Source organism: Manis javanica, chromosome 3 (genome assembly GCF_040802235.1).
Source record: "Manis javanica isolate MJ-LG chromosome 3, MJ_LKY, whole genome shotgun sequence".
NCBI lineage: Eukaryota > Metazoa > Chordata > Mammalia > Pholidota > Manidae > Manis > Manis javanica.
In genome coordinates this window covers 192,502,317-192,530,194 of record NC_133158.1, presented here as the reverse complement: position 1 = coordinate 192,530,194, position 27,878 = coordinate 192,502,317, and the positions used below count along the sequence as shown (strand labels likewise).

The window sequence follows — 27,878 nt, the reverse complement described above, 5'->3', positions numbered from 1 at the left end:
AATTCTTAAAACAACATCCTAAATTGAATACCAAGAATTTAGTTCACCCAATTTAACATTATACAAACATGTTTCAAAATAATCACATGAAATTTTGAAGTAAAAGAATTCAGAGAAGTCTCCAGTTAAAGTTTTACACAGCATTTATTATTCTGTCAGCCAATGTACCTAGGAAGTGGACAATTTATCTTTGTATTTTGTAGAATGGAAGTATATCGGTTTAAATACTTTTTAAATATAGCACTATTGAAATTGAAGTAAGATTAAATCAGGGAAATTTGAGTCTCATACTAGTTTATTTTGACTAATATGCAATTTCTCCCATTTTGTACAATTCCCATTGTATCTTAGCCCCTGACTCAGGATTTAGGAAATTCTACTATACCCCAATACTGAAGGATTGTAGGCAACGAAACAGCTTAGATCTGGTGGATACTTATGGAGAAGGCGGTGGAAGAATAAGGGATCATCTGAGAGGATAAAAATCAAAAAAGTTAATAGTGACCACATTTACAAAAGTTAGTATGTAACTTTTATCACACTGTCAAAATTGTGGAATGGTGGGCAGAGCACAAGCAGGAAGCCTGATACCTGAGTTCTAAGTGCAGATTCTCAGTCAGTGTGAGCTTGGGCAAGTCCAGGTCTTTGCAAATCAGTTTTTTTCAGCTTAGAAACAGTTTGGGCCAGGTCTATCAAATGATTAAAATCCCTTTCAAATGCATATTATATTACTCTAAGCTATGGACAACTGTGGACACCTAATATTCCAAACTGCTTTGGCAACAGTGAAAAACATGTTTCAATACTATCTAAAACAATAAACGGAACTACTAACATTTTCAAAATGTGACACAATACAAACACTGGAATATTATCCCTGAGCAGTTATTTTCTTTCATTAAGAAAACTTAATCTCCTTTTGATTTAAAATACCATAATTTTTATTTGTGCAATACTATTTTCTTAGTTATTATGGAACTCTATAAAAGTTTAATTTTTTAACATTTAAATTTCTAGGGATTTTTTTAGTAATGTTTTAGAATACTCATTAAATTCCTATTTTTGAAGTGTCAGCATTCTTCAAGTCCGCAATACCATTTACAAAACTAGAGGTCTAATCTGAAAGTCTACAGGCATTTAGTGTCCTCAATTAGATTTAAGACTCCCTTATACACTAGTGAAAACTTAATGAGCAAATATCTATACTGACATTTGATACTTTTAAAGGAAATACAGGGAAATCATACCCTAATAAGTAAATATATTCAAGAGAATATCGTCAGTCTGGATTCTCCTCTTTGGATCTCAGAAAGTAAACAGTACTGTATTTTCACCCAGCTTTCAAATCTCAGGTTCATTTCTGCTATAGGAGAAGAGATTACTTCATGTGACTAGACAACTGAACCAGCACAGGCTGTTATGAACAAGAAATAATATATTATTTATCATGTAAGACAGATTTCCATTTGAGGGATTTCTCATGAGCAACACTAAGAAATTAGTGTTCAAAGTCTTTTTAGGAGGTCCACAGTACAGGTCACCTCTATATTCTCTTTTGAGTTCTACAGTCTAGGCTGGCCAGAAAGCAGAAATTTTTTTTCTTGTTTGCTAAAAATATGTAATGTCAAATAACTATTAGCAACTCTATGTTAACTTTCTTCTCACAAAAGGTGAGAAGTGGGGAAAGGTAGAGCTCATTGGTAGTAAGAAATAAAACACTGAACATTATTAAATACTTATATGCTCTATGCTTCACATTAATTAACTAATTTCATTCAATTCTCAGAGCAACTAACAGGGGATAATGGTAAGCTACTAAATATTATAATATAAAAGAAAATGAGCAGGAAATTTAAGTAAATATTTAATATGGAATTTGTATCACAAACACTTAGGATTTAATATCCCTAAAAGTTGCTGTACTTTTTTCTATTTTTCCTTTTCCTTTTCTGTAATTTGCAAATAGCACTTTAGCTCTGAATAGCTAATTCGATACACTAAACAATATATTCTAGTAAGCACTGTGTTTGGTACTATAGGGGACAAGCAGATGAAAAAGAGGCCCTGAATCACATTAATTATACATATTGCTCGTGATCATTTTCATGAGTATTTTCCTACTTCCAGCAGTATAAAAAGGCTTCCAGTTTTATGAAATTTCTTTTATTTACTGCTGGCACTGTGATCTTACAAAACGATCCCTGACATGTTTCTTTTCTTGCACACACACAGCTGTAAGAAGGTTAATCCTGAGTGTGAAACCCCAAGTGACTATCTAAAAGCCTATGTTCCATAACCTGCTGGGTTTTCTGACATTCTAATACTTGATACAAGATGTCTGACTAACTCCTTAAAGATTATGAACTCTTTTTTTATTTTATAGCTCTAATGAGGCTCACCATCCCTAATAACAAAAGAACTATTTTTTAGGCGACAGATAATTTCTGGGTAATGATACACGATTTTAGGATACGAGAGGTAAATGTATTTATAAGGTTGATATAAAGAGAGGTCTTGATAGAATTTACCATTCTCTGAGGTCACATGAGAACATGAACACATGAATTCTGGAGGGAGACAGACTTAAAATCAGTTCTAATCCCAACTCAGTCACATACTAAATGTGTGGTAACTATTTGATTTCTCTGTGTCTCAGTATTTAATCTGTAAAATGAGGCTAATAACATCTACCCTGAATAGTTGCTGTAAAGATGAGAAATAACACTGGTAAGGATCTAGCAGAGAAGATACAATAGGTGCTTAGTAAGTACTAATTGTTTATTCTCACTCATCCTTGTATTGCATCATAGGCTAAAGTAGCATTTCACATCTGAGAGTATACAATCAGTCTGTGATAAACCTAGGTAACCAGTTCAAGTATGAGTCCAGTTGTCTACAAGAACATGCAGAGATCAAATAAACAGTCTTTGGACATTTAATATAAATTAATCACCACATAGCTGTCTTCTGAATATAAACTATAAGACTCTGGATTACTTAAGAGAACAAAATTGCCTTTACCACCTTTATGTAGTCTAGAAAATAATAGTGATAATGGCCTTGAACTCTTATGGAATTTCCATAACTAATGTGTAAGTATATTGCTACCATGAAATTAATAACTTTTAGTTTCACTATCACTATAATAATAAAGTGAGATGGAATTTAGAAAGACAGGTTTCAGAGATCCACTCATTAAAAAATTACTGATTGTCATGTAAGCCTGGAACAGAGAAAGTATACTTCATACTAAAACATCAGGCAAAATTCTTAAAATCTAAGAAATTGTCTTGCTGATTAAAGTTCTACTGAACTAATGTCTTAATTGACCAAAATGCTAACTTGCACAGCACAAATTCACTGTTTTGGGCTAAGAATGTTTTAGAAGAAATAATAAATGCTCACTCCCCAGTGACCATTCATTTTAAAACTTGAATCTAAATGCATAATTATTCACAATTATTTATATGATTATGGTACCTAAATGGTTTCCTTTTTATTATTGGTAATAATAATAACACTTCAGTAACTTTGCACAGTGTAATGAAAGTGATCACGGACTGTCTGACTGTAAGAATTATCAGGACATAAGAGGAATGCATTTTAATGCTAAGAGCAATCTGATTATTAGCTTTTCATTTGAGGCAGTTTACAGTTCAAAAAAATGCTTTCAGTGCTTTCACTGATTAAGCTCCAAAGCATCATTTTTCATTGTCAGCAGAAGTGGCTCGCATTTAATTAAAATAGACTCTTTTCACTATGAACAAGGGAATGAATAGTTTTAAAGCCATGGCTAACATTGGTGAGTTGATAAATTACTAAAGTAAGAATTAGAATTATCGAAACGCTTTTGAGAAGACAGTTTGGCTTGGAGGGCTCCATGGAGGAAGTGTCTCATTTTCAAGAAAAGAATGATGCTTCTTTTGTTTTCGTTCAATTCTTTCCTGCCTTTCCTTCTTTTCCTAAAAATAAAATAGAAAATTATAAATTTACATAGACAAATGAACACATTTCCAAATCAAGTTGCTTGCTGAAGAATACAGTAATCCATTGTAGGATATTTAAATATTATCTCCTAGTTTAATTGGCTATAAAGTACGAACAGCTAGGGAATATGACTAATTTACAAGTATACTACCACTAGGTATTAATGCAAAAATTAACTTTTTAATATTAAAAGCCATATTTTAAAAAACATGATGTAAAATAGGGAAAAATCTATGATTCCATAACAGAATAATTGTGAGAAGTTAGCAATGAATTTCTGAGAACAGATTCTTAGAAGTAAGTTTACTGGGTGCAAAGGCTAAATATGCCATGGCAGAATGGGATTTGCAAATTTTTTACAAATTGTTGAAAACTGAGCCTCATATTTCTTTGCTTAATATTGAGCTTGAGCACGTTCATTCCCTTCGCCCTTGGGTGAGTTTTCGTCTCAATTACTTAGCTTACCTGACTGCACGGATGTCAGTGTCAGTGCTTTGGCGTGTGTTCATAGAAGTATTATCTTTGCAGTAAACATATTACTTTTAGTCCTTAATTTGTACAAAATATATTAAGACATATTTCAGCCATTGACAAATATTTTTAACAAGATATTTTAACAAGATAATCAAAACCTGTGAAGCCTTATGAACTTAAACATGACAGAGACCTCTGCAGCTCCCTGTGCCCACTCCCTTGCCACACTTCGCTTCGTCTCCAGCCCAGGGAGGTCATCAGTATTCTGCATTTGACTCTTATCACTGCTGTGCATCTCTTAATACTTTTATTACACATGTATTCATCCCCAAAGAACAAATAATTTTGTTTAAACTTTGGTTTAACAAGTTATCATGCTATACATTCTTTTGCAGCTTCCTTTTTTTATTCATATATCTAAGATCCATCCTTATGGAACTATAGCTGTAGTCCACTGATGCACAGAATTCCACCATATCAGCATATCACAATGTATTAACCTACTTTTTTGGTGAAGACATGGTATTTCACTTCTTTCCAGGCAAAGACAATGCTGCTATAAACATGCCCGTGTTATTTCTTGTGCATATAAGCCAAGATTTTCAGCCAGTGAAAGTGCTGTAGGGTGAATATGTTAAACTTAGCTGGACAATGGAGATTTATTCTCCGAAGCAGCTGTAGGAATTCACCTCCAACCAGCGCTTACACTGATTTTTTATTTTGATGTGTTAATGGTTTTAAATTCGGTATCTGTTCACCCTTTCCTTTCCTGTGTGGTTTCTTATAGCCCTTCTAGGTTTAAAAAGCATCTCGACCCCATGAAATTTGATATTACTTTTTAAAAATTTCTTCTATTATTTGGCATTTTATACTTAACAGTTTAATTCTTTTGGAGTTTCTATTTCTGTAAGGTACTTTGAAGTGATTTTAGGTCCAAATATCACACAAATAATCCTATTGTTATTTCCTTGTATCTTTTTTATTATTTTATTATATAGCACATCCTTCCATGTAATAGATTCTGAGGTGCCCTGTGGGTTTGTTATTCCACTGGTACTATTCTGCTTCAATTTGTGTTTATTCATCAGCTGTTAAGCACTGAGATCTTACTCCAGGCCAAGCAGTATATTGAGTGCCAAGTATAAAGTGATTATGAAATCCAAGCACACAGATACAGTCCTTGCCCTTCAGAGTACTTTCAAAATGCACAGGTAACAAATAAACAATAGGTAGTTTCGCGTTGTGTGAATTCATACAAAACATATAAACAAACTGTTGGGATTGCTGAAGAATAAAAGGGAGGACTTACTTTCAAAGAAAGGTGGATTTAGAGAAAATTACTTTAAAGTGAGACATGACAGGTAAGAGATACCATTTGTGACGGGCATGGGGAGACACCATTTCAAGCAGGGAGAACAGTGGGTGCAGGGAGGCTCTGATAAGTGGGAAAAAATTGGGGATGTGACAAGAAACAAGAGCCAGTTACTGACACTTGCTGGGAGATGGTATTAGAAGAGAATAAAAAGGTGATGAGTAGGATTGTATGGGGCCTTCCAGGCCATGGGAACATACAGAACATAGGCAAAAGAAAGGAGGCCAGTGAGTGACAGCAAGAAACAAGGCAGAAACTAGGGGAGCAGAAGAGCTGGGGTAGGAGAGTTGCAAGAGGGGAAACTGCCTGAGTAGAAAGCTGAGTGGCCTCGGAAATGGGGCAGAAAAAAACACTTCTGATCAGTTAGATGGTCTAGCGAAACTGTAGTTTGAGAGAATGGTTCTGGCATAGTAACGGCAAAAGAGATTATATGTTGTAAAACAGGAGTGTGAGGAGGGTGGAAGGGTACAGAGAACTAAGGAAGTGCAATGAAAACATTTAAAAAGTTTAGCTACAAAGAAAAGAGCTGTGCAATGTGGAAGCTTTATTGCCTGATAGCAACAGATGCAGCAGGACTGTTGCTACCAGGCAATGAAATATAAACTTGCCATTCCACTCTCCTGTGAACCTGCCATCTTCTCTCCTGGATTATTCCCATTATGTTTAGCATATTTAATCTTGAATCTCTTCATTCCTCATTTCCTCCCAGATAAGCTTCATTTTGGTATAATAAAAATGTGAGAATATGGGAGATAATACTTCCACATTTTTATTATACAAAAATGAACTTTAGAACGATTGCTTCATACTGCATATACTCCCTTCAAATAAATGACTGAGTCTCTAAGGATTAATATGAAATTTAAACACTAATTTAGGATACTTGAAATGTTACCAGTACTTGGTCTTTCCATCCTGCAGCTCAGATTGTCTCTCCACTTCTCCAAGTCTCTGCTAATACTACAAACTTTGGGGGTTTCCTCATAGTGCTGACTTCCTCAAAGAGCAATAGTATCAGGGAACCCTTGGAAAATCCTGCTTCTGCCGACTGAATGGCTTGGAAGAGGTGGCATTTTGGTGAATTGTTAGATGTCTAAGCTTCTTTTAATAGGACATGTATGGAGTTGATGTCTCAAGGAGAATACAATAATGTAAGGTTTCATTAGCATACAATTATTCACACATAATGAAAGAAGTGAAGAGAAGTACAAGATTTTTTTTTGTCTTAATATGTTGTTCTATGTAATGAAAATGTTTTGCACGCTTGCTTCTCTTAGTAAAGCAAAGAGGGGACCTCCCTGAAGAATCCTAATTGAGAAAAGAAAAAAGCTGTAATTGAATCACTGTCACTCATTTTAGTATCTGAGACAGAGCTAGGTGGGAGAAAAGCAGTGAGCAGGCTATGTCCACAGACACTGACTAAACAAACCTTTTCTTGTCCATTCCATTTAACATGAGGAGAGGAACTTGAAACAGTTTGAATTTAACAGCAGGTGCTAAAAGTCAGGACAGTAAATAAGCAATTAATTATTGACCTTAATATCAATTAAGATAGATCAGTAATGTTATCTTCAGTAATAATTAGAAGACCCTTGTTAAAAAGTCCTTCTGACTATTGTCTGTTAGAAACTGAACCTTTTATTAACTTTCTTATTAAAGATAACTATGAATTAATCTGAGAACCAGCATGAAGAAGATAGTCTTATACCTGATCTTTGTATACAATTTTCCCCTAAAATAATTATTCATCAATTGCTCACTACCCAAGCTAGAATGCATATCAAAATTTTGAGATGTCACTTTACATGAAAATTGAAGTCATCAATTACTTCCATATAGTGACATTTTTCCATTCTGTCTGCAAATGAATTTCAATAAGAAATTGGTAATAGGAAGTAGATCTGTAATATGTTGTATATGGATGTTTTTATGTATCAAACTGTATTTGTAGCGGTTATACTACACATCAAAAGAAGTTATTTTCATCTTAGGTCTTCGATGAGGTTTTGTTTTGTAGAGGAGTGATGAATGACTAAATTATTAGTGACCGAGAAAGTGACTAAATACTACAATAAAACATAATACACCTAATGTGACAAGTTATTAGGGAAATTTTAGTCTATTTGCAAGAGTATTTGAAAACAAAACAGAAACTTTAAACTTATGCATTTAATTATGCTAAGTAATGCTAGCAGTCAGTATATATCTCCTTAATATAAGACTTTTCATAGAATAAAGCATTTATTTTTCATAAAGCATCATTTAAGAGTTTTATCTAATGAAAACATCATGGAATATGACATTCCTCATTTAAACTGCTGAACTAATTATCACCATATTTTATTACTATTTTTCTTAATGGAAATAGCATATATAGAGCACTAAAGCCAACACATAAACTACCATATATCCTATTGGTATTTTTTATTGGGATTGCATGAAACTTATGAAGTACTTCAAGGAGAATTGACATATTTATAACATCATTATCAGATTTAGTGCTTCTATCCAAGTGCAGTTTTGATCCATTTTCTCAAGTCTTCATTTGTATCTTTCAGGAGTGTTATAGTTTTCCTCACATTGGTCTTTCACATTTAAGTTTATTCCTACGTGTTTCATCTTTTTATCCTATTTTTAAATAGCTGTTTTGCGTCTCACATGCCTCTCTAGCTGTTGTTGATTCTAAAGTTTATGTGGACAAATAGACAACAATAGTCAGAAATACTTTGAAAGAATAGCTATCAAGGAAGATTAATTCAGATAAGAAGACATATAAAGTTTTGATAATTAAACAGTGTGGTACTGGAATATGTACAATAAAATTGACAAATGGAACAGAAAATCAACAAACCTAAAAATCTGAGGATGTATTATATAATAAAGATAATACCTCATATCAATGGATAAAAGATGAGCTACCTTGTAAGAGATATATTTGGAAAAAAATGCATTTGGAATCACTTCCTACCACAGATCAGAATAAATTCTAAGTAGACCAAATGGTAGTGTTAAGGTATTAAAATCATAAAAATGGGAGCACTTTTGAAGGTCTTTTCAACTATGCCAGAAAATCAGAACCCAGAAGAAAAGGTTGATAAATATGACATTAGAAAATAAAATAAAAAATTTCATTGCATAAAATACCATATGCAAAATTGAGAGACCAACAAAATAATGGGAAAATTTTTTTTAACTCAGAACTGACAGGCTAATCTCCTTAGTATATAAAAAAGCTTCTAGAAATCCATGAGAAAAAAGCCAAAAGAAAAATATGCAAAGTCTATGAATTGACAATTTGTGAGAAAAATAAAATACAAATGAAAAGATGCTCAAGCTCAATCCTAACCAGAACAATGAAACTACAAAATACCCTGGATGATATTTTTAAATTAGCAGATTGACATGAATTCAAAAAAAGTTTGATAGGAAACCCTTTTTGAAAGAAACCTTATTGGATCCTAAATCCCGTGGAGTTTTGCACATTTTGAATGCTGAAACATGGTATGTATTAACTACTCATATGACTAGGTCATCTACTCATATAAAGTACCTACTTATATGAATGTATTACTTATTAAAAAATTTAAAAGATCATGTTTATATCAATATTTTAAGACAGAAAACAGCATTTTTCTCGACATCAATGAAGTTACTATAAACATAAGTACCCTGAAACAAAAAACATAATAAATAAATAAATAAATAAATAAATAAATAAATAAAATCCCACTAGATATTTTCCTCCCAAAGTTCATACTTGCTTCCTTTCATTAAAAAATACCTATATAGACCTTCTTAAGGTCATCTGAAAGACCAAAAGAGAATAAAAAGTGGAATAATTTTTTTACCATTAAATTCATGTTATTGTGTGTCATGACTAAGTTCCACCTAAAATAATCTAGCAGGTTTCAATAGTATACTTGTCAGTTTTCTATGATTTTAGATCTAAGAATCACTACAAAGAAAGAATGGGCCTGCCAGGTAAGTGACTAAATGTAGATATGTGGGTAAGGAAGAATATAATGACTCAAGTTTTAAGCCTCAATGCTTTAGGGAATAGGAGAAGCACTAATAGACATGAGTAAACCAAGGAAAATATAAAGGAGAGAATATGTAGTATGTAGGGAGAATGAATTCAACAAGGCAGCTTGCAGGTAGACATGATCAATAGGCAGGGACAAACAGAACTGGAGTTAGAGACAGAAAAGGCGCAAAAAAGGGCATTAAAAAGCCACAGGTGCATTAGGAAACAACACCTACCAGCCACTTTTCATATTCATCAATAGCCTGTTTATCTTTGTCTCTTTTCTCAGCTCTTTTTAATTCTTCTTTTCTTTTCTCATTTATTTTCTCTTTTTCCTTTTCTTTGAAAAAAGCCTCCTTTCTTTCATTCCTATGTAGGATAGCATAAAACACTGGAAGGTTAAAGGACAATATATCATAAGGATTGCCTAATATATCTTTGCAACAATGAAACTGAGAAGCATTAGTGAATTTCAAGTAACTACACTTCAGAAACACCCAAAGTATTAACTAATTTAAAATCTGTCGAAACATTTGTGATTACCATTTTTCAATAGCAGTTAAGTTATCCTTCCTTTTCTCAGCAACAATTTCCTCCTCTTTCTGTTTCTTTGCTCTTTCATATTCTTTCTCCTTTTTATTTTTTTCTTTAAGATATTCCATCTTTTTCTCTTTCCATCTTTCAAAAGCCTGAAAAAGTTCAGAATCATTTTCTTATTGAATGAATATTATAAGTAAGAAGAACAGTTAATCACTAATTTAGATTTCAAATACTTAAAAATAATTCCGAAACACATTCAAATGTATTGAATACTTGTAGTGCTTCTCCTTTCCTCACAGCATTTTCTTCCTCGGTTTTCTTCTTGTTTTTGTCCTCAAGCCTTTTTTTTGCTGCTATTTTCTTTGCTTCCTTTTCTTTCATCACCTTCCAGGCCTCAAATGATGCTAATGCTTCTTCTCTCTTAGCCACTCTTTTCTGTTTTGGAAAAATAATAGACAGCATATGTGTATATGCAAATAGACAAATATGGGTAAGTACAGACATAAACATATGTATTCATCTTTAATTTCCTTTGTATTTATCATATATATATATATAAAAGTTTCAAGGCAGGCCATTTATTTAGAATGTATAAAAAAATGTTATCTGAATTCTTCATTGCATTTTTCTAAAAACATTTAAGAGTTATTGATCTACTTCTTTCATAGGAGGGAAGATTTTTTTTTTTCTGGCAGTGTACTAAAGAAATGTTTTCAAAATAAACCATATGAGGCTCAGTAGTACTGCAAAATGCTCATAGTAAAATATTTAATTAAAAGAAATATATCAGGAAAGTTACAGGCTTTATAAATTAAGTCAGAATGAGGTAAATTGGCTAAGCCACACAGTAAGTCACATATCTTTGCTTGGAACTCAAGTTCTGACTGATATCAAAGCATAAAATCTTGCTATAGAAGTGTATCCCAAATGTGGAAAAGATGTACCAGGTTGGAAAGTATGTAGGTGAGTGTATGGCAAGTGTGCTATTATTTTATTTACTTTTCTATGTTTGCCTTACAGTATTGCTCAATGTTAAATGATACAAAGCTTCACTTTGGAGAAAATATAATTCAGAAATAAAAATACTGCCTACCTCATGGAGTTGTGAAGATGGGATGAGAAAGTGTCTGACATTGGCCACAGCAGTAATGCTGCCAACACCGTGCCACCCCTGCATGGCAGCTCCATGCAGCCTGTGCACTGGGGAAATGTTTCCTTCTAAACCCGTGGTAGTACTGAATAGAACAATCAAGGGGTTTTTTTCAGGGCTTTCACTTTAGAAGACGGGAAAGAACTGAGCATGTTGCAGGCTGTTAGGCAGAAGCTAGAGGTAAACACTGAAGTACAGGGAGACTGAAACAGGAGATTACTTCCAGGCATGGGAAGGATACGGGACAAAAACTCAGGTAGAGGTTGGTCTTGAAGATCTGTATAAAATTCAAGATAGAAACTAGGAAAACTGAACGTTGATGTCTGCTGACTGTATTCTTGGCTAAGTTATAATATTGAAGTCAGTTGGTAAGAATGAAATAGGTAGGTGGATAGAAGCAGCAGTGAGTTCATTATCAGTAGTGCCAAAGCTATTCCATCACATATAAAAAATAAAAATCTCTGTGTATCAGTGTTCAGATAAAATGGCTATATTTATATGAAACTAAAAATGTAAAAGTACCATAGAAGCAAAATCAGAAATCAATTCTTTTATACAGAAGTTATTTTGCCAGTTAAAAAACAATTGATTTAGAAATGTTAAATACTCAAAGATATTATACTGACTGAAAAGTCCAGAATATTTTTCACTCCTGTATTTCAAAATACCTGTTCATTTTGGATCCTTAAGTTTTCACTTTCAATCCTTTTAATTCTGTGCATTTCATGTAAATATACATTTTTCTTTTCTAACCACTCCTATGAGAACAAGAAAAAGGTTACATGATACTCAGTTTCCCAAATGAATTGAATTCTTACCTATTTCTGAAATATGGGATTAAAACTATAAAAGAGCAAAACAACATTTATTAATTCTATGTAAGCCAGTACCATTTTTATTTTTCTGACAATATTCTCATATATATGGATAAGCATGAATTAAGAAAATTATATATATATATATATATATATGTTACCTTTCTAATTTTAACAACTGATTTCCGAGTTGAATATAATGGCTACATATAATAACATTTGTCTCTGAAATTCAAAGGCACAATTTTCTAAAGTATACTGTTCTGTATAAGAAATAAGACAAAAAAAAACAACTTCTTTTGGAATTGTGAAAAAATTAGGAAAGTTTTTGTCTGTGTAAGCATAATTCAAATACAAACTCTCAGAAAAAAAATTCTTTTTTTTCAAAATAACATAAATTTGAAGGAGAAAATGTATAAAAATATACAGACTTGATAATATTTTGCTCTCACTATATTTTTATATATTGCCATGGCATATATCTTTCTTTAAAAGCAACTATAATCAGTTAAGCAAAGCTTGGAAGAATATAATTTAGAAAAAAAAACTTTGGCTTATTCACATATTATAAAGGAAAACCTTTCCAAAAAAGTTAGGCATTAAATATCATTTCTGAGGGGGTCATTTTGTTCCCTGATAAACAGGTAGCATTATGTAAGTGATTAATACTAATTTAAAAATATATATCTTTTCCTTTTTTACCTGATAAACAGCTGCCCTTATGTTGTCTGCTCTGTCAGGTTCTGTGTTCTGTTTCAGGGAGGGCTTTCGGTCTAAGACTTTCAAGGTCCCTAAATAGTGAGAAGAGGTAGCTGTCGATGGACTTCTCCTTACAGAAGTAGATTTCTTTAAAAACTCAGTGGTCATTAATCTGAAAAGATACAAATGAATCAAGATAAAATATTACAACTGTACTTGGTAAAAGAAAGATTTATTAGAATTTGTGATTGGTATATTTGAAAACAACATTATAAGTTAATGTTATTTATAATACTTTATAATACTATAATACAAAGTATAATTACTGTGAAAACACTGTTCAGTATAGTCTTTTCTTGGTATACAAAGAGTCTCATTTTACATAATTTAAGACTTTAAGTTATATAGTTTCAAAGATTGTTCTTTTTTAGGTATTTGTTATTAAAACACTTTTAAAGAAATATGTACTTCATTTCAAGTTACATGGAAAGAACAATTATTAATAAAGTAGGTTTTAAAGTTCCTTATATTATTTTGTTACATAACTACTCTAACTATAAAGTTAGAATAATATCCTTGATTTGAGTTGGCAGAAAATTTGCTCTGCTACCTGTTTTGGTAAATAAGGTTTATGGCACCACAGCAGTTGTGGTACATATTGTGTATGGCTGCTCCTGGCTACAACAGCAGAACAGTAGTTACCACAGAAACTGTATGGCTTACAAAGCCTAGCTTACGTACTAACTGGCAATCTACAGAAAAAGTTTGCTGACTCCTGCACTATTTGATTAATGTTAATTTGATAAATTATAATTTAAAAGATTCATAAGGTTATGATTAACACTTATGAGTCAGGCATTCATTATCATCAGTATGAATAAAGCTACACAGAATCTTACCATTTTAATACAACAATTTAGTCCATAGAACTTCAAAGCTTTAAGTACAATTTTCATGTGTTAGAAAAAGACACTTAAGAGAGAAGTATAATGCTGGACTTCAGTTTTATTTCCACTTTATATCTACTGTCTCAGGACAGTATAGGAGAAAGAAACTCTACCCCATAAGCAATGTAGAATATAAAGAATCCCTAATTTATTCCTTTTTACAGAAGAATATAATCAACTGAGGGAGTTTAACATTAAGCAACTTACCCATTTATCTTACAAGGTATAAATAAGAGTAAATCAAGTAACAGCAAATAAAATTTACAGAAGTTAAATTAAAACTAGCTTTGATGGAATGTAAAGCTGTAAGTGAGGAATAATGATAACTTTGTTACCTGCCAGATGCACTGGATGCTCTATTATTTGTTGACTTTTTACTCTCCAGATTTCTATCTTCAATTGTTTTCTATTAAATAGAAAAAGCCAGAGTGAATTATTCACCATAGCCATCACAGTTAAGCTTAGAGGCCAAACTACCAGTAAATCAATGTTTTTTAAATATCTACTGGGTGTCAAGCACAGTAGTCAATGGAAACAAATAAGGATATTATAGTTTAGAGAGGGTTGACTGACAATAAACACGTAAACAAATGTGACTCATGAAGGAGATAAACTAGGGCCCGGTGATCGAGAGTGCCTAGCATGGAGTGAGGAGCAGTGGCCAGGGAGGATCTCCCTGAGGGTTTGACACCAGAGCTAAAACAGAGGGGTAGGAAGGTGCCACATGAAGATCTACAGAAAGAATAAAACAGTAAGTGCTAAAAGCCAGAGAAGGGAAAGAGCTAGGTACTGGTTTTTTTTTCTTCCTAATTGGTATGTTCCTACTGCTTGAGGGAAACCATTGTATTTGAGAGAAATTGGATCAATAAATTCCTTGTGTTAAGTTTATCTTACAGAGTTATATAGAGGACTGAGTGTGGGTAATGACAATGTCTCCCACCAGAAAGAAACATCATGAGACCACAAATCAAGCCTACACCCAGCAATCCCCACCCCCACCCGGTGCCCCATTCTTAGGAGCCTTAAAAGACAGAATCCTAAGCCCTTAAGAGCACCTCCTCTCTGAGGATGTCTGTACTCCTCTTTCTTCAAGTGTGTACTTTTTTATAATCTTTTTTTTATTTTGGTATCATTACTTTTGAGAAACAAAAAATGTGAATGGTGCTGCAGCACAGAAAATGGCATGGAGAGTGGAGGAATACATGGTCAGAGAAGAATCATGTGCAGTCTCTAGGAATAGGAAGCAATTTGCATTTATTCTATGATGAGAGTCCGACAAAGAGACCTTAGCAGGGGAACGATTCATCCTTAAGAAAGATCACTCTGTAGAGAATAAGAATAAAGTCAAGGATGCAGTGAAAAGAAAAATGATCTTACTTGTTATATATAAATTGCCTGTTCTAATTTAGAATTAGAACATTAGTAAGAATTTGAATTAATAAGAAAATTAACAGATTCATTTATTTTCCACTAGGTAAGGACTATCTATAATCCTTTTTTCCTGTCAAATAAAATATGAAGGAGACTAGTATATTCAACTTGAATAAACCCCTTTCCAAAGTGATCACAGCCATTTATTATTATTTATTAGTATTTCTAAGACCCTGACTATAAATTCCAGACTACTTTTCTTCCTTTTGAGAACTAACTTTTCTATTTTAACATTTTATATAATAACATTTCAATAAATATTATTATATTTCTATTATAACAGACAGATGGGTGCTGGAATTAAAGTGAGAGAACAGATGTAAACACATCCCTAAGTTGGCATTAGTGCATTTTCCTAAGAAAAGTGGTTAAGAAAATATACCTGGAACATGACTTAATGAACCTTCTCCATAAATTTTAATAAAAAACTAGTATTCCGTATTATACAAGTGCTATTCAACCACAAGTTTTCAGCTAGCACTGTTTTCTTCTTCAATAACAAATACACGTAGCCCCCAGCTGTTTATAAGAAATAAAGAATAAATTCAGAAGAAATAAAGATGAAAATTGCTAAACCGTAAATTTTTAGAAGTACAGTACTTTGGTGTAGTATAGTGTAGGAAAAAGTGATCCTACACATAACAAATCTGGTTCTCAAAGTTTATAATATTCCTGATAATGACCTTGTCAACCCATTTAAACAAACATGGATGTTGATAAACATTTCTTATAGATTTCCATTAAAGTTTATAAAATGTTAAAAAAATGATTTCCCAAGGAGTAACTTTTACTAATTCAAAACCTCTGAAACTGTTCCAAATGGCTGCCTTTTTATAACAGGAAGACCTATAGAAGCCCACCCACTTTCAGGTATATGTTTCTGTGACATTTAAAAGTACATTATGATCATATACATTTGGATAATTTTTAATGTAACATTGTGTTTTATTATATTCACTGCAAACCTTCCCTGAAATTAAAATTCTATTGAATTAATAAATAAGAACTATTTGACAATATAATACCAATACCAAAAGATGAGTTTTCCAGAGATAATGTATTTAAAGATAAAATATTTAAAAGTTCTATTTCTGGACAGCAAATTGGTGCAACTGCTGTGGAAAACAGTATGGGGTGGAGGTTCTTTAAAAAACTAAAAATAGAAATACCATTTGACCCAGGAATTCCACTCCTAAGAATTTACCCTGAAGAAAACAAAATCCCTGATTCAAAAAGATACATGCACCCCTATGTTCACTGCCACACTGTTTGCAATAGCCAAATTATGGAAGCAACCTCAGTGTCCTCAATAGACGACTACATAAAGAAGATGTGGTACATATATACAATGGAATATAATTCAGCCATAAAAGGGAAAGAAATCCTACCATTTGCAACAACATGGATGGAGCTAGAGGGTATTACACTCAGTGACATAAGCCAGGCAGAGAGAGACAAATACCATATGATTTCACTTATTTGTGGAATATAAAAACAAAGCAAAACAGAAGGAACAAAACAGCATGAGACTCATAGACACTGAGAAGTGACTAGTGGTCACCAAGAGGGAGGGAAGTGGGTGGCGATGAGGGAAGAGGGAGGAGGACTGTTGAACCATTGTGACATACATTTGATAAAATAAAAAAAAATTATAAAATTAAAAAAAGAGTTAGAAATAAAGTTCTGTTTCAAGCTTTAAGCTGTAGGAGAACTTTATATAAATACCTTTGCAGACTCAGTTGTGTTGGTAGATATTAAGATACCCTGAGATTTTAATAGTGGAGGATCAACTATTAAGTCGTCATTCAGAATCGATTCAGCTTTCTCCTTTTCTTCTTCAAGGTCATTAGTAATCACTTGACTTTCCTTGGATTTCTCAAGTACAGTAGTAACAAGGTCTATCAAAAATGAATTTTCTTCATTTTCATTTGATTTTAAAGAATTATGGCTTTCAGTGAGTTCTTCAGTCTGATCTATTTTGAGACAGGTAACAGAACTGTAACTCCCTTCTGAATTAATAAGGTGATTAACAGATTCATTTCCTTTCCACTAGATGATGTCTATAATCCCCTTTTCTTGCAAAATAAAACATGAAGAAAACTATCATACTTAACTTGAATAAACTATTCCAAAGTGATCTACAAAAGAGAAAATGACTGTTCAACCTACTACAGCATTTGACATATCTAATACTTAGGAAAAAATACATCAGAAAAGAGAATGGAATAACTACAATAAACTGAACTAAGGGAAATGGCAGTATCTGTGCCATTACAAAGCCTATGCTTCTTAGCTGGAACAGGAGGCGGTGTAAGTATAAGACACATCCTATGCTCCTACAGTTACTAGCAGTAAAGCTGTAAAATTGTATAAAATGCAGAGAACCTAAGTAAAATTTTAAATTCAGAGGGAACCTAAATGAATTCTAAATTCATGCAATTTTAGAAGAGTCCACCATGCAGAATTAAGCCATCCTCTAAACAGTTTTATTCCCACTAAGACACAATGCTGCCTCTGTGCCAAAGGGATACTAAAGGCAGACCTGCTGCTTATCCTCTCAGTGCTCCAAGGGCCAGGCTTAACCTCTGGTATGAGAGGGCTCAGTTTTGCTTTTACAAAATTGTTTCCATTATTCTGATTCTACCACACTTCGAATGTTCAACAGAAAGCAGTTAGTGTTTTCTGTGCTAATAACCAACTTTCAATTCTACTAGGATCCATCTACTGGTCAAACCTGTATTATGATTGTCAAAGTTTTAGTTCTGCTACTTTCATTACATTCTTTTTTGGAACTTGTTTTGAGAGAAACTAGATTTAAAATCACTTTGTAATTATATATTCACTTTTGGAGAGTACACTTGACAAAGTATTATTAATAGATTCTTTAGAGCTGCTAATCAACATGTTTAGTGAAAAGAACAAGGACTTTGGAGCCAATGATTCAAATTATGGCTCCATCACTAACCTTGGGTATGTTTCCCAATATCTTTGTACTGCAGTGTTTCTCATCTGCAAAATGAGAAAAATTATACTGCATAGTAAGCACTTAATAAATGTTAATTACACATCCCAGTCCTAGAAACAGCTATGCCTTCTGGCGCTCATGAAGCTACATGTCATAGGACTAAGGAAAGAAATAACATTACAATTCATACCTCACACTGACTACAAGCTTACTATGGTACTGTCCTAGGTGTCTTACACATACCTTTAATCATTTAATTCTAATAACCACCCTGTGAGGTACATTACTTTTACTATCTCCATTTTAAAGATGAACATACAGGCAGGAGAGATTAGTGACTTAGCTCGGGTACTTGTGCTTGCATTTAAGCCCAACTTAGTCTCACTCTAAAGATTACCTAACTGGTATGTTGTATTGCAGATAATTGCAGCAATACATGCACAATAACAGTTCACATTTAGTGATCATACTACTTGGGCCAAGAACTGGGCTAGTGCCCAAGACACACTTAATTTCCACAACACCCTTATGAGATTGGTTTTATTATAACTTAGGGAAATTGAGGCACTGAGAGAATAAGCTCTGTATCTAAAATCACATGGTTAGTAAATAGTATAGTTGGTATTAACACTCAGACAAACACAAACATATATTGTTTCTGTAACTATGTAATGTATTATTTCTTTTACAAATAGAATTTTAAGCAGTACACAGTTCACAAATAATATAAGATATAATAATTTGACAGAACCACCTTTTACAGATGCTTTTCCCCCAGGTTCTGGTGAAAAGGACTCTTCAAGACTTTCTTTAGGGGGTGCTGCTGATGATAGTCTTGTTAACCATGGATCCTGTTTTTTAAAAAAATGTATTTATTATGTAGATTTAATTCTCAAGATTTGTGGGGGGCAAAGCATTATTAAGATTATCATAACTCTGAACTTTGCATTATTTCAACTTGGTTGCTGAAACCCTAGAAACGTTAAGCCAATGGAAGCTAATATGCTTTACTTTCAAGCCTTGATGCCTTGTTCATTAAAAGAAGTCACTGAAGAGCTATTCTAATTCTTTACCTGGCACTTCTCTGTTTTTAGCAATTGATACCTCAAATTGTTTTCAGCAATCTAACTGCTCTAAAATCAGATCTCATAAATATTTAAGACAAATATTTGATGTCTCTTTCTCTAATTCTCTTTCCTTAGAAAGTATACAGAAAATAGTAGGTAAAAACCCTTAGTTTCAAATAAACATCACTAGTCATCTAAATGAAAGCAATTTAAAAAAAAAACAAGTAGACAGCTATTTCCAAAAATCTTAGATAGGAAAAGTACATAGATTTCATGCACATAAGTTTTCTCAAGATTCTGAAAAAATTGTATCTAAAATGAAATAATATTTGTGCACCAAAACTAAACATCTCTTTATAGAATAGTAATTTAGCTTAAAGGGGATGATATAATGTAAGACATTTGATTTGATGCATAAATAATAAAACTGGATTTTCTTTCTCACGATATTTAATGGGTAAAAAGAAAATTATATGTCAAAAGTGATAAATAGAAACCACCCGGGAAGATGGTAGAAGGGCTGAAACACTCAAGACTATCTTGAAGACAAAGTTTCGCCTGAGGTTTGCAAGACAGTTGCTTTTTTGACTGAAGGCATTCCCCTATCTGTTCAGCTGCAGCCTTCCTGGGCTGGCTTGAGGGGTCAAGGGATAGAGTTAGGCCTGGAAGATAAGCCAGTAATTTGGGGGAGGAGTTGTAGAGGATATGAACCCCCAAATTTGCATATAAAATTCACCCCAAACTCTTGGCTCATCTATGCATGGTGTGAGGAAGACCTCAGAAGGTCCTACTAAATCAATCATAGCAGCTAGAAACTGAAATAACTAAGCAAAGATTTGTCAAAAATCCACGGCAAAGGAAACACTTGGGAATTTGAGTCTAGCCACAATATCTGTGTGCCAGAATGCATGTTCAAATGAACATAAAAATTTAGAGTCTCTACAACATATCATTCATAATATCCAAAATTCAATCAAACAGTTACTAATAGGTGAAGAAACAGAAAATGGTGACACATAATCATGAAACAAAAACAACCAAAAGTCTTAGGATACAACCCAGAGGTGACCCAGATGTTGCAATTAACAAAGACTCTGAAGTAGGTATTAGACATATGTTCAGTCACTTAGAGGAAATACATGCATGGTGGCTGGAGAGACAGGGTATCTTATTAGAGATACAGAAAATACAAAAAATACCAATAGAAACCTAGAGTTGAACACTACCACACTGAAAAAATTCACTGGATAGACTTAACAGTAGATCAGGGATTGTGTTTCAAAAAGGGAAATGAACTTGAAACCAGAGCAATACAAATGATTTGATCAGAAAAACAAAAGGAAAAAAGATCAAAGGAACATGAGCAGAACTTTAGAGATCACTGAGATATAAAAAATGTCATTGCATATGCATTTAGAACAATAAAGGGAAAAGGAAGAGAAATAGAGTAGGAAAAACTGTTTGTAAAACTTCCTATTTTCATGGCAAAACCATCCTTCAAAAATGAAGATGAAATGAATATTTTTCAAAACAAGTAAAGACTGAGAGAATTCATTACTGGCAAACCTACATTACAAGAAATGCAAAAATAAGTTTTTAAGATTGAAGGGAAATAACACTAGAAGGTAATCTGAAGAGCCCCAGAAATGTTGTATATTTAAGAAAACTATAAATATTTATTCTTTCTTCTTTTAAAGTCTAAGTAGTTTAAAAGGCTCTTTGAAGAAAAGTTATAACACTGTATTGCCAGAATTATATCATATGTAGATATAATATATATGAGAGCATTATGGATGAGGGAGTATATGGAGCTATCTGGTTACAAGTTTTCTATATTAAAAGGGAAATAATACAGTGTTAACTCTAAATAGATTGTGATAATTTGTAGATGTACCTTGTGATCTACAGAGTAACTACTAAAAATATAATGAAATAGGTACAGCTAAAAAGACATTAATGGAATCTAAATGGAAAATGAAAATGTATGTGATTAACACCAAAAAAATGGCAGGAAAGGAGTTACAGAGGAACAACAACCTCAATTAATAAAACAAACAAAAAACAGATAAAATAAATAGAAAACAAACAGGAACAAATTGGCCCTAACTGTACTTACATTAAAGTAAATAGACTAAACACTCATAAATGGACCACAATTAGAAAGCAGTTGTCAGACTTGTGAAAAATGTGACACAAAACTGTTATTACAAAACAGTGACTTTAAGAAAAAGATACAAATAGTTTGAAAGGAAAATAAAAACTGCTCAAAAAAGAGATGACGAGGGAAATTAGAAAATATATTTTAAGAAATGATAATGAAAATAGAAAGCATCAAAAAAATACTAAAGGTGTGCAGAGGAAAATGTATAGCTTTCAATAGTTTCATAACTTAAAGGTAAGCAAATTCAACCCAAAGGAAGTAAAATAAACAAATAATACAGGATGAGAATCACTGAAATTAGAAACAAACAATGGGGAAAGTAATTAGGCCAAAATTGGTTCTTAGGAAAGTTTAATAAAATCGAGCAATTCCTGTGAAGATTTAACAAGAACAGAAAACAGAAATTATATATTAGAAATAAAAGATAGAATGTCATGATAATCTATTGTCATTAAAAGAATAAGAGTATCACAACTTTATAAATGTATACATTTATAACTTTATATTTATAAATTCAGCATCTCAGATGAAATGGACCAATTTCTTAATAGACATAAATTACCAAACAGATTGAAATATAAAATCTGAATGCCAAAATATCTATCAAAAAAATCAAATTTAGTGTCAAAGACCTCTCCACAAAGAAAAATTCCAGATACAGTTGATTTCACTGCTGAATTCTCCTAAATAAGGAAAAAAATGATACTAAACTTCTGGGAGGAAGAGAAATTTCCAAACTCATATGATACTTAAGCCTGATACATCATTCTAAGGAAAAATTTATAGATGGAATGCCTCCATTTTATAAAGACATAAAAGTCTGAAAAAAATTTAAAATTTTAATCCCACAATAAAATGTTTTATCACAGTCAACCAGAGTTTACTCCAGGAATGCAAAATCAGTTCAACAAAGGAAAGATGAGAAAGCCAACGTCCCCCTTTCACTATCCGGCTGTGACATCCACAGGGAGATGAGGCAGGAGGAGAGGTGGGTGCCGAGCAGGAGTTCACATAAAGTGGCAGAGGTTTGAGCGTAGTGGGACTGAACAGAAAAAGACCTTTCCGGTCTTGGCTGGAAAAGGACCAGTGGAGAGTCAAAGGTCACAGATCTAAGAGGGAGAAGGGTTGAACAAAAAAGTAGATGGGAAATCCCCGAGAAGGTGGGCAGAAGAAGATTCAGAGCACAGTGAGGAGGAGTAAGGAAAGTTTCCAGTATTAAAAACAGAAGTTATCTAGTATACCAGCAATAAAACAATAGTTCTTTGTTACGGACTATATTATTGTCTCTAAGGTGAACATAGGTAGTGTCAGTATGACTCAGTAATGTGAAAGCACTTCATGACCTAATGATAAGAGATAGAGAAAAAACATGATACAAAATGCTATGAATATTAAGATAACAAATATGACAAAAGTACAGAAAAACAGCCTAAATGGGATAAGAACAAAGTGGATAAGAAGCCTAAAGGGGATGAACATAGATGTTATTAGGTGGTGAGATTCTGAGTAAAATATTTTTCAATTAAATTTTCTGTCATGACATGATATTACTTTAAAAATTTTAGGAATACTTTTTTCCCCCTAAATTGAGGGTGACAGAACTGCTAGAGAAGAACTTTTAAAGTTGGTATCAGAACCAATTTGAATAGTGTTGCCTCAAAATTCATGTCTATCCAAACCTCAGAATATGATCTTAATTGAAAACAAAGTGTGTATCAACGGAATTGATTAAAGTAAGCACATGCTGCATTGGGGTGAGTCCTAAATCCACTGACAGATGTCGTTAAGAGAAAAGAGAGGGAGACCCAGGGAAGAAGGCCACAGGATGACAGAGTCAAGGACTGAAGTGCCCGAGCCCGAGCCAAGGGGCACAGAGACGGCCGGCAACCACGAGCTGCAGGAGCAAGGAAGGACCCCCCGGAGTCCCCAGGGGGAGCAGGGCTCTGCCCGCACTGTCACTTTGGACTTCTGGCCTCCAAACTGAGAGAATAAATTCTGTTGTTTTAAGTTGTTTAGTTTGTGGCGGTTTGTTACAGCAAGCTAAGTAAACTAACACAATATACACTTAATAATTTTATTAAATATAAAATAATTGTTTGGTTTTCACCCTCTTTTCTTCTCCTGATTTTCAGTACAAATTAGGAAATAGCACATCGAAGTCAGACAGATATATGTCAAGCTGACAGCCTTACTAGTAAATCTAAACTACAGAACACAGTTTGAATCAGCAGCCGACTGTGCTAATACTTCCATTCTCATTCCTCCCTGATGCAAAGGCCTTCCTCACCGCCTCCTTTGTGTTTCCTCCTGGGGAGCAGATCCTTACACATGTCAAATCCACAGAAGGGAAGGGGTAGAAAGAAAGAAAGAAGCCTTAGTCAGGTTTCTATTTAGTTCCTTTTCCCTGATCTGCCCAAACAGATTATGGAGGAGAAATACTCTTCTCATACATACTCCGTCTGAAATGTGGGTAGAAGTTCATGAACCGTAGTGAATATAAAGAGATGGGGCCAAGCGTTCTCTCCCAATAATAATACACAGTAAACTCCTTTATGAAATCCTGGAAGATCACATCTACTCCCATTTGGCATATTCCAAAAAATATAGGACAGTGCCATGAACATTCAGTATTCATTTGTTGAGTGAATAAAACCAAATGAATAAAATGACACTGGCTATACTGTCCTTAGCCATACATTACATAACACAAAGATATGAAAATAAACATGGAAATTCTTACAATTAAAGATATTCAGTATTGCATATATTCAAAAGGGCAGCTTTTTTTCTGTTTTGTGTTTTACTTTTTCTGACATTGAATGCATCTTATAATTAGTGGTGCAGTATCACTTAATTGGCAGTTTTCTTCTTAGCAGTACATAAAATAATGCTAAATACTTGTTACATCTTTACACTTGATGGAGTCTTTGACTCAATGGAATACAGTATACTAAAAACCTTAAAATTATTTCCTTATCAATCACAGAAGAAGATGTGTAAAACACCCACACATGTGCATCCACATAAATATTCTCTTTCACAATCAGATGCAAAGGCCTGAATTCAAACACACAGTTCAGCAGCTTAGCAGTCATACTAACCTCAGGTCCAAGGTTTTCAGAGAATGCTTGTTTCTCAGCTGCAAGTTGTCTGCCATCCAGTCTTGCAAGGGATGATGGTGCGCAATGTGCCTCTGATTCTTCACAACGGGCAGTTTCTTTGTCTTCTCCTGGCCCATGTGTCTCCTCCCTGAGGCTGCGCTTTCTCAGCATGCTCCTTGGCCGAGGGCAGGGCTTGACGTGGCTGTCAGCTTCAAGGCTGCTGCTGTTTTCTGCTGGAAATAAAATGTTTGAAGGTAGGCATAAACAAAGTGGCCCTGGCTTCAGCTACACCCCAGGGTGCCACCACACTTCCCTCCTGTGCCCATGCGCCGTGGCTGCCTGTCCTGCAGCGGCCAGAAGTCCCAACCCTTCTCTCCACAGAGCTCCACAAACAAGCACTCACTCATAATCAAAATAAAAAAGAACAGCTACCATCCTGGCAGTAACTAGTACACTCTAGTTCTGTGAGAATTTAGCTCTTCAACTTTATGAACTCTCACAGTATTCAGAAAGTTTAACAAACAAAACTGTGCCCCAGGTCTGCCTCCATAAGAAACTGAGGTTCATCCCTCAACCCTTTATTAAATCTGCTGCCAGGCCCTGCAGACACGTCATGACTGGACCTCATGATCAAGACAATGACTGTGACCCTGCTCAAGGATTTTCGAGACTGGGAAAAGGGATGATTCTAAACAAGTAAAATCACAGGACTAAGCTAAGTGCTGTTATGAACATGAATACGATGCGGGTACAGGGGACAGAAGCACTAATTCTCACCGAAGGCAAGAACTGATGATTAGTGAGCTGTTTTTCTGCAAATCCATAAGCTTCTCTAGGAGTTTTTACATAAACTTTTTGCCTCAGTTTTACCTGTCATACAGACTGATTTCTCCATTGTTCTACCAATGCATTTTTCTGACAAAACTCCAAAACTGAACTAGCAATTAACACCCTCCTCCTCTTAATCTACACATGGGCTTATGAACGTTGCCGGAAGACTCCACAGCCACACCAAACTGGAGTCTCTGTAAGTGTTTCATGGCCAATTTCTGCTATGCCCTGAACTCTGGCCAAATGGTCAAAGTTCAAGAGTCGCCCTAGATTCCTCCTCTGTCCCCTCTATATCCAAAGCATCACTATATCCTATTGATGCTACTTGTTAAATCTCCCTCATTTCTTGCACCTTCTGCATCCCCACCATCAGCTCCTCACCCATTCTTTCCTAGATTACTGCCTCAGTGATACTTATAAAATGCACATCAGATCATATCACTCTTCTCCACAAAATCCTTCATTGGCCTCATCATCCAGTTCTACAGAATGAAAGCTTAATAGCCTTTGAACAAAACGGAAGATTTCACGATCGCATCCCTGACTGCCTGTGCCGTCTTGTCTGCAGGCACGCCCATTTTGTGATGTGTGTTCCTGAAATGTGGGGCTACCTGTCGTTCTGTAGCTTGGCCACAATCCCTACTGCTACCATACCTTTACCCAAGCTGATCCCTCTGCCTAGAATGTCCGCTTCCTGCTTCTCCTCCTGACAAATGCTTGCACGTCTTTCGAACCTCAGTTTAAGCAGAATATTGTATAATGCCTGAAAGAAGGTTGAGTCAATTTTTTTATTATGATAAAAACACTTAACAAGAGATCCACCCTCTTAACAAATTTTTAAATGTACAATACAGTATTGTTAACTAAAGGCACAATGTTGTAGGGCAGATCTCTAGAACTTACTCATCTTGGATAACTGAAACTTTATCCCTGTTAAAAGAGCAACTCCCCATTTCCCCCTCCCCATAGCCCCTGGCAACCACCATTCCACCTACTCTCTGGATGAGTTTGTCTATTTCAGATATTTCACATTTGAATCTTAGTTCTGACACTTACTAGCACTGTAACCTTATCCAAATCATATAACCTCCCACACCCCAGATATCCCACCGGTAACATCAGTTAAGAATTCCTAAGGTACCTGATGAGATAATAAAGATAGCACGGTGCCTGACACATGGTAAGTGCTCAGTGGATATTGACAGCTGTGGTGAACACTTCTCTTTTTCTTTTTTTGATCTGTCTATCACTCCAGTTTTCTTTGGGGCAGTCACCTCTCCTCCTTCCCAGCACTGCAATTCTGGTGGATTAACAACGACCTCCTCCACATGGAAGTGAAAAAGTTGGGCCCAGGATGCACAGCCCAGCCCTCCCAGCTTATCACAGAGACATCATTTCCCTTGCCCACAGCAAGCAGTCAGGAGGCATTTTTCTGTTGGAATTGGAGGATATGCCTTTACGGTCAGGGAGCAGGAGAGATAATGGTTTGGGGACTGCAAGTGGCATGCTCCCCTGCCAAGTACAGAGCTGAGACCTGCCCGAGACAGAAAGGACAGAAGAATGGGACCAGGAAAGGGAGTGACTGGGGCAGTGGCAGGGATGGGAGGAGGAAACGAGGTCAGAGAGTCAGGGAGGGTGGACAGAAGAAAATTTAGAAGACATAAAAGTACCGAGTCTCTGAACTTCAGCACACACCTAAAGCAAGCCCTTCTGACATCCATGCTCAGAAAGGCAATACATTCTCCTTCCTGCTGAACTTTGAGTCAGGTCATTTGCAACCAAGAGTCCTGAATATAGGTGCTATTATTTGTCAGTTACTGCTCTTATCACCATCTCCTCCAGGAAGCTTTCCCTAATGTCCTCAGGTAAACTTAAGTGCCCACTGTTCTGTGTTTTCACTGCACCTTTTGTACACCTCCCCACTAAATTGTTAAGTCTTTGCTATGGTTTAAATGTCTGTGTTACCCAAGAATGCTACGTTGAAATCCCAACCCCAAAGGTGATGACATTAGAGGGTGGAACCTTCACGTGTGGGATTAGTGGCCTCATAATAGGCGCCACAGAGCTCCTTTGCCCCTTCCACCAGGTAAAGATACAGTGAGAAGCCTGCAACCTGGAAGAGAGCCCTGCCTGACCATGCTAGCCTGTATCTCAGACTTCCAGCCTCCAGAACTGTGAGCAATGGACCTCCAGTCTGTGGTATCTTATTACAACAGCCCAGATCTAATACAGTCTGGGAGGATTGATACTATGTCTTTTTAATGTCATATTCTTAGTTACCATTACAGTGCTTGTAATATAATTAAACATATTA

General features: G+C 34.6%; 1 protein-coding gene across 9 annotated transcripts in view; it reads right to left on the bottom strand.

The window, feature by feature from the left end:
• Positions 1 to 125: 125 nt before the first annotated feature.
• MAP9 (microtubule associated protein 9) overlaps positions 126 to 27,878 on the bottom strand; it is a 33,286-nt gene continuing 5,533 nt past the window's right edge. For 3 of the 9 annotated variants that reach the window (XM_036999059.2, XM_036999049.2, XM_036999066.2), the window contains exons 5-14: positions 24,734 to 24,966; positions 19,159 to 19,255; positions 17,165 to 17,412; positions 14,344 to 14,414; positions 13,065 to 13,233; positions 12,216 to 12,305; positions 10,671 to 10,832; positions 10,401 to 10,546; positions 10,094 to 10,226; positions 126 to 3,962 (exon numbers count right to left, since the gene is read on the bottom strand). In XM_036999059.2, the coding sequence (XP_036854954.2) occupies positions 3,837 to 3,962; positions 10,094 to 10,226; positions 10,401 to 10,546; positions 10,671 to 10,832; positions 12,216 to 12,305; positions 13,065 to 13,233; positions 14,344 to 14,414; positions 17,165 to 17,412; positions 19,159 to 19,255; positions 24,734 to 24,966 (1,475 nt within the window). In that variant the 3' untranslated portion in view covers positions 126 to 3,836. Of the gene's footprint in view, positions 3,963 to 7,261; positions 7,330 to 10,093; positions 10,227 to 10,400; positions 10,547 to 10,670; positions 10,833 to 12,215; positions 12,306 to 13,064; positions 13,234 to 14,343; positions 14,415 to 17,164; positions 17,413 to 19,158; positions 19,256 to 24,733; positions 24,967 to 27,878 lie in introns of those variants that run through there. The other 6 variants (XM_036999083.2, XM_073232551.1, XM_036999077.2 and 3 more) reach the window with 6 other exon arrangements.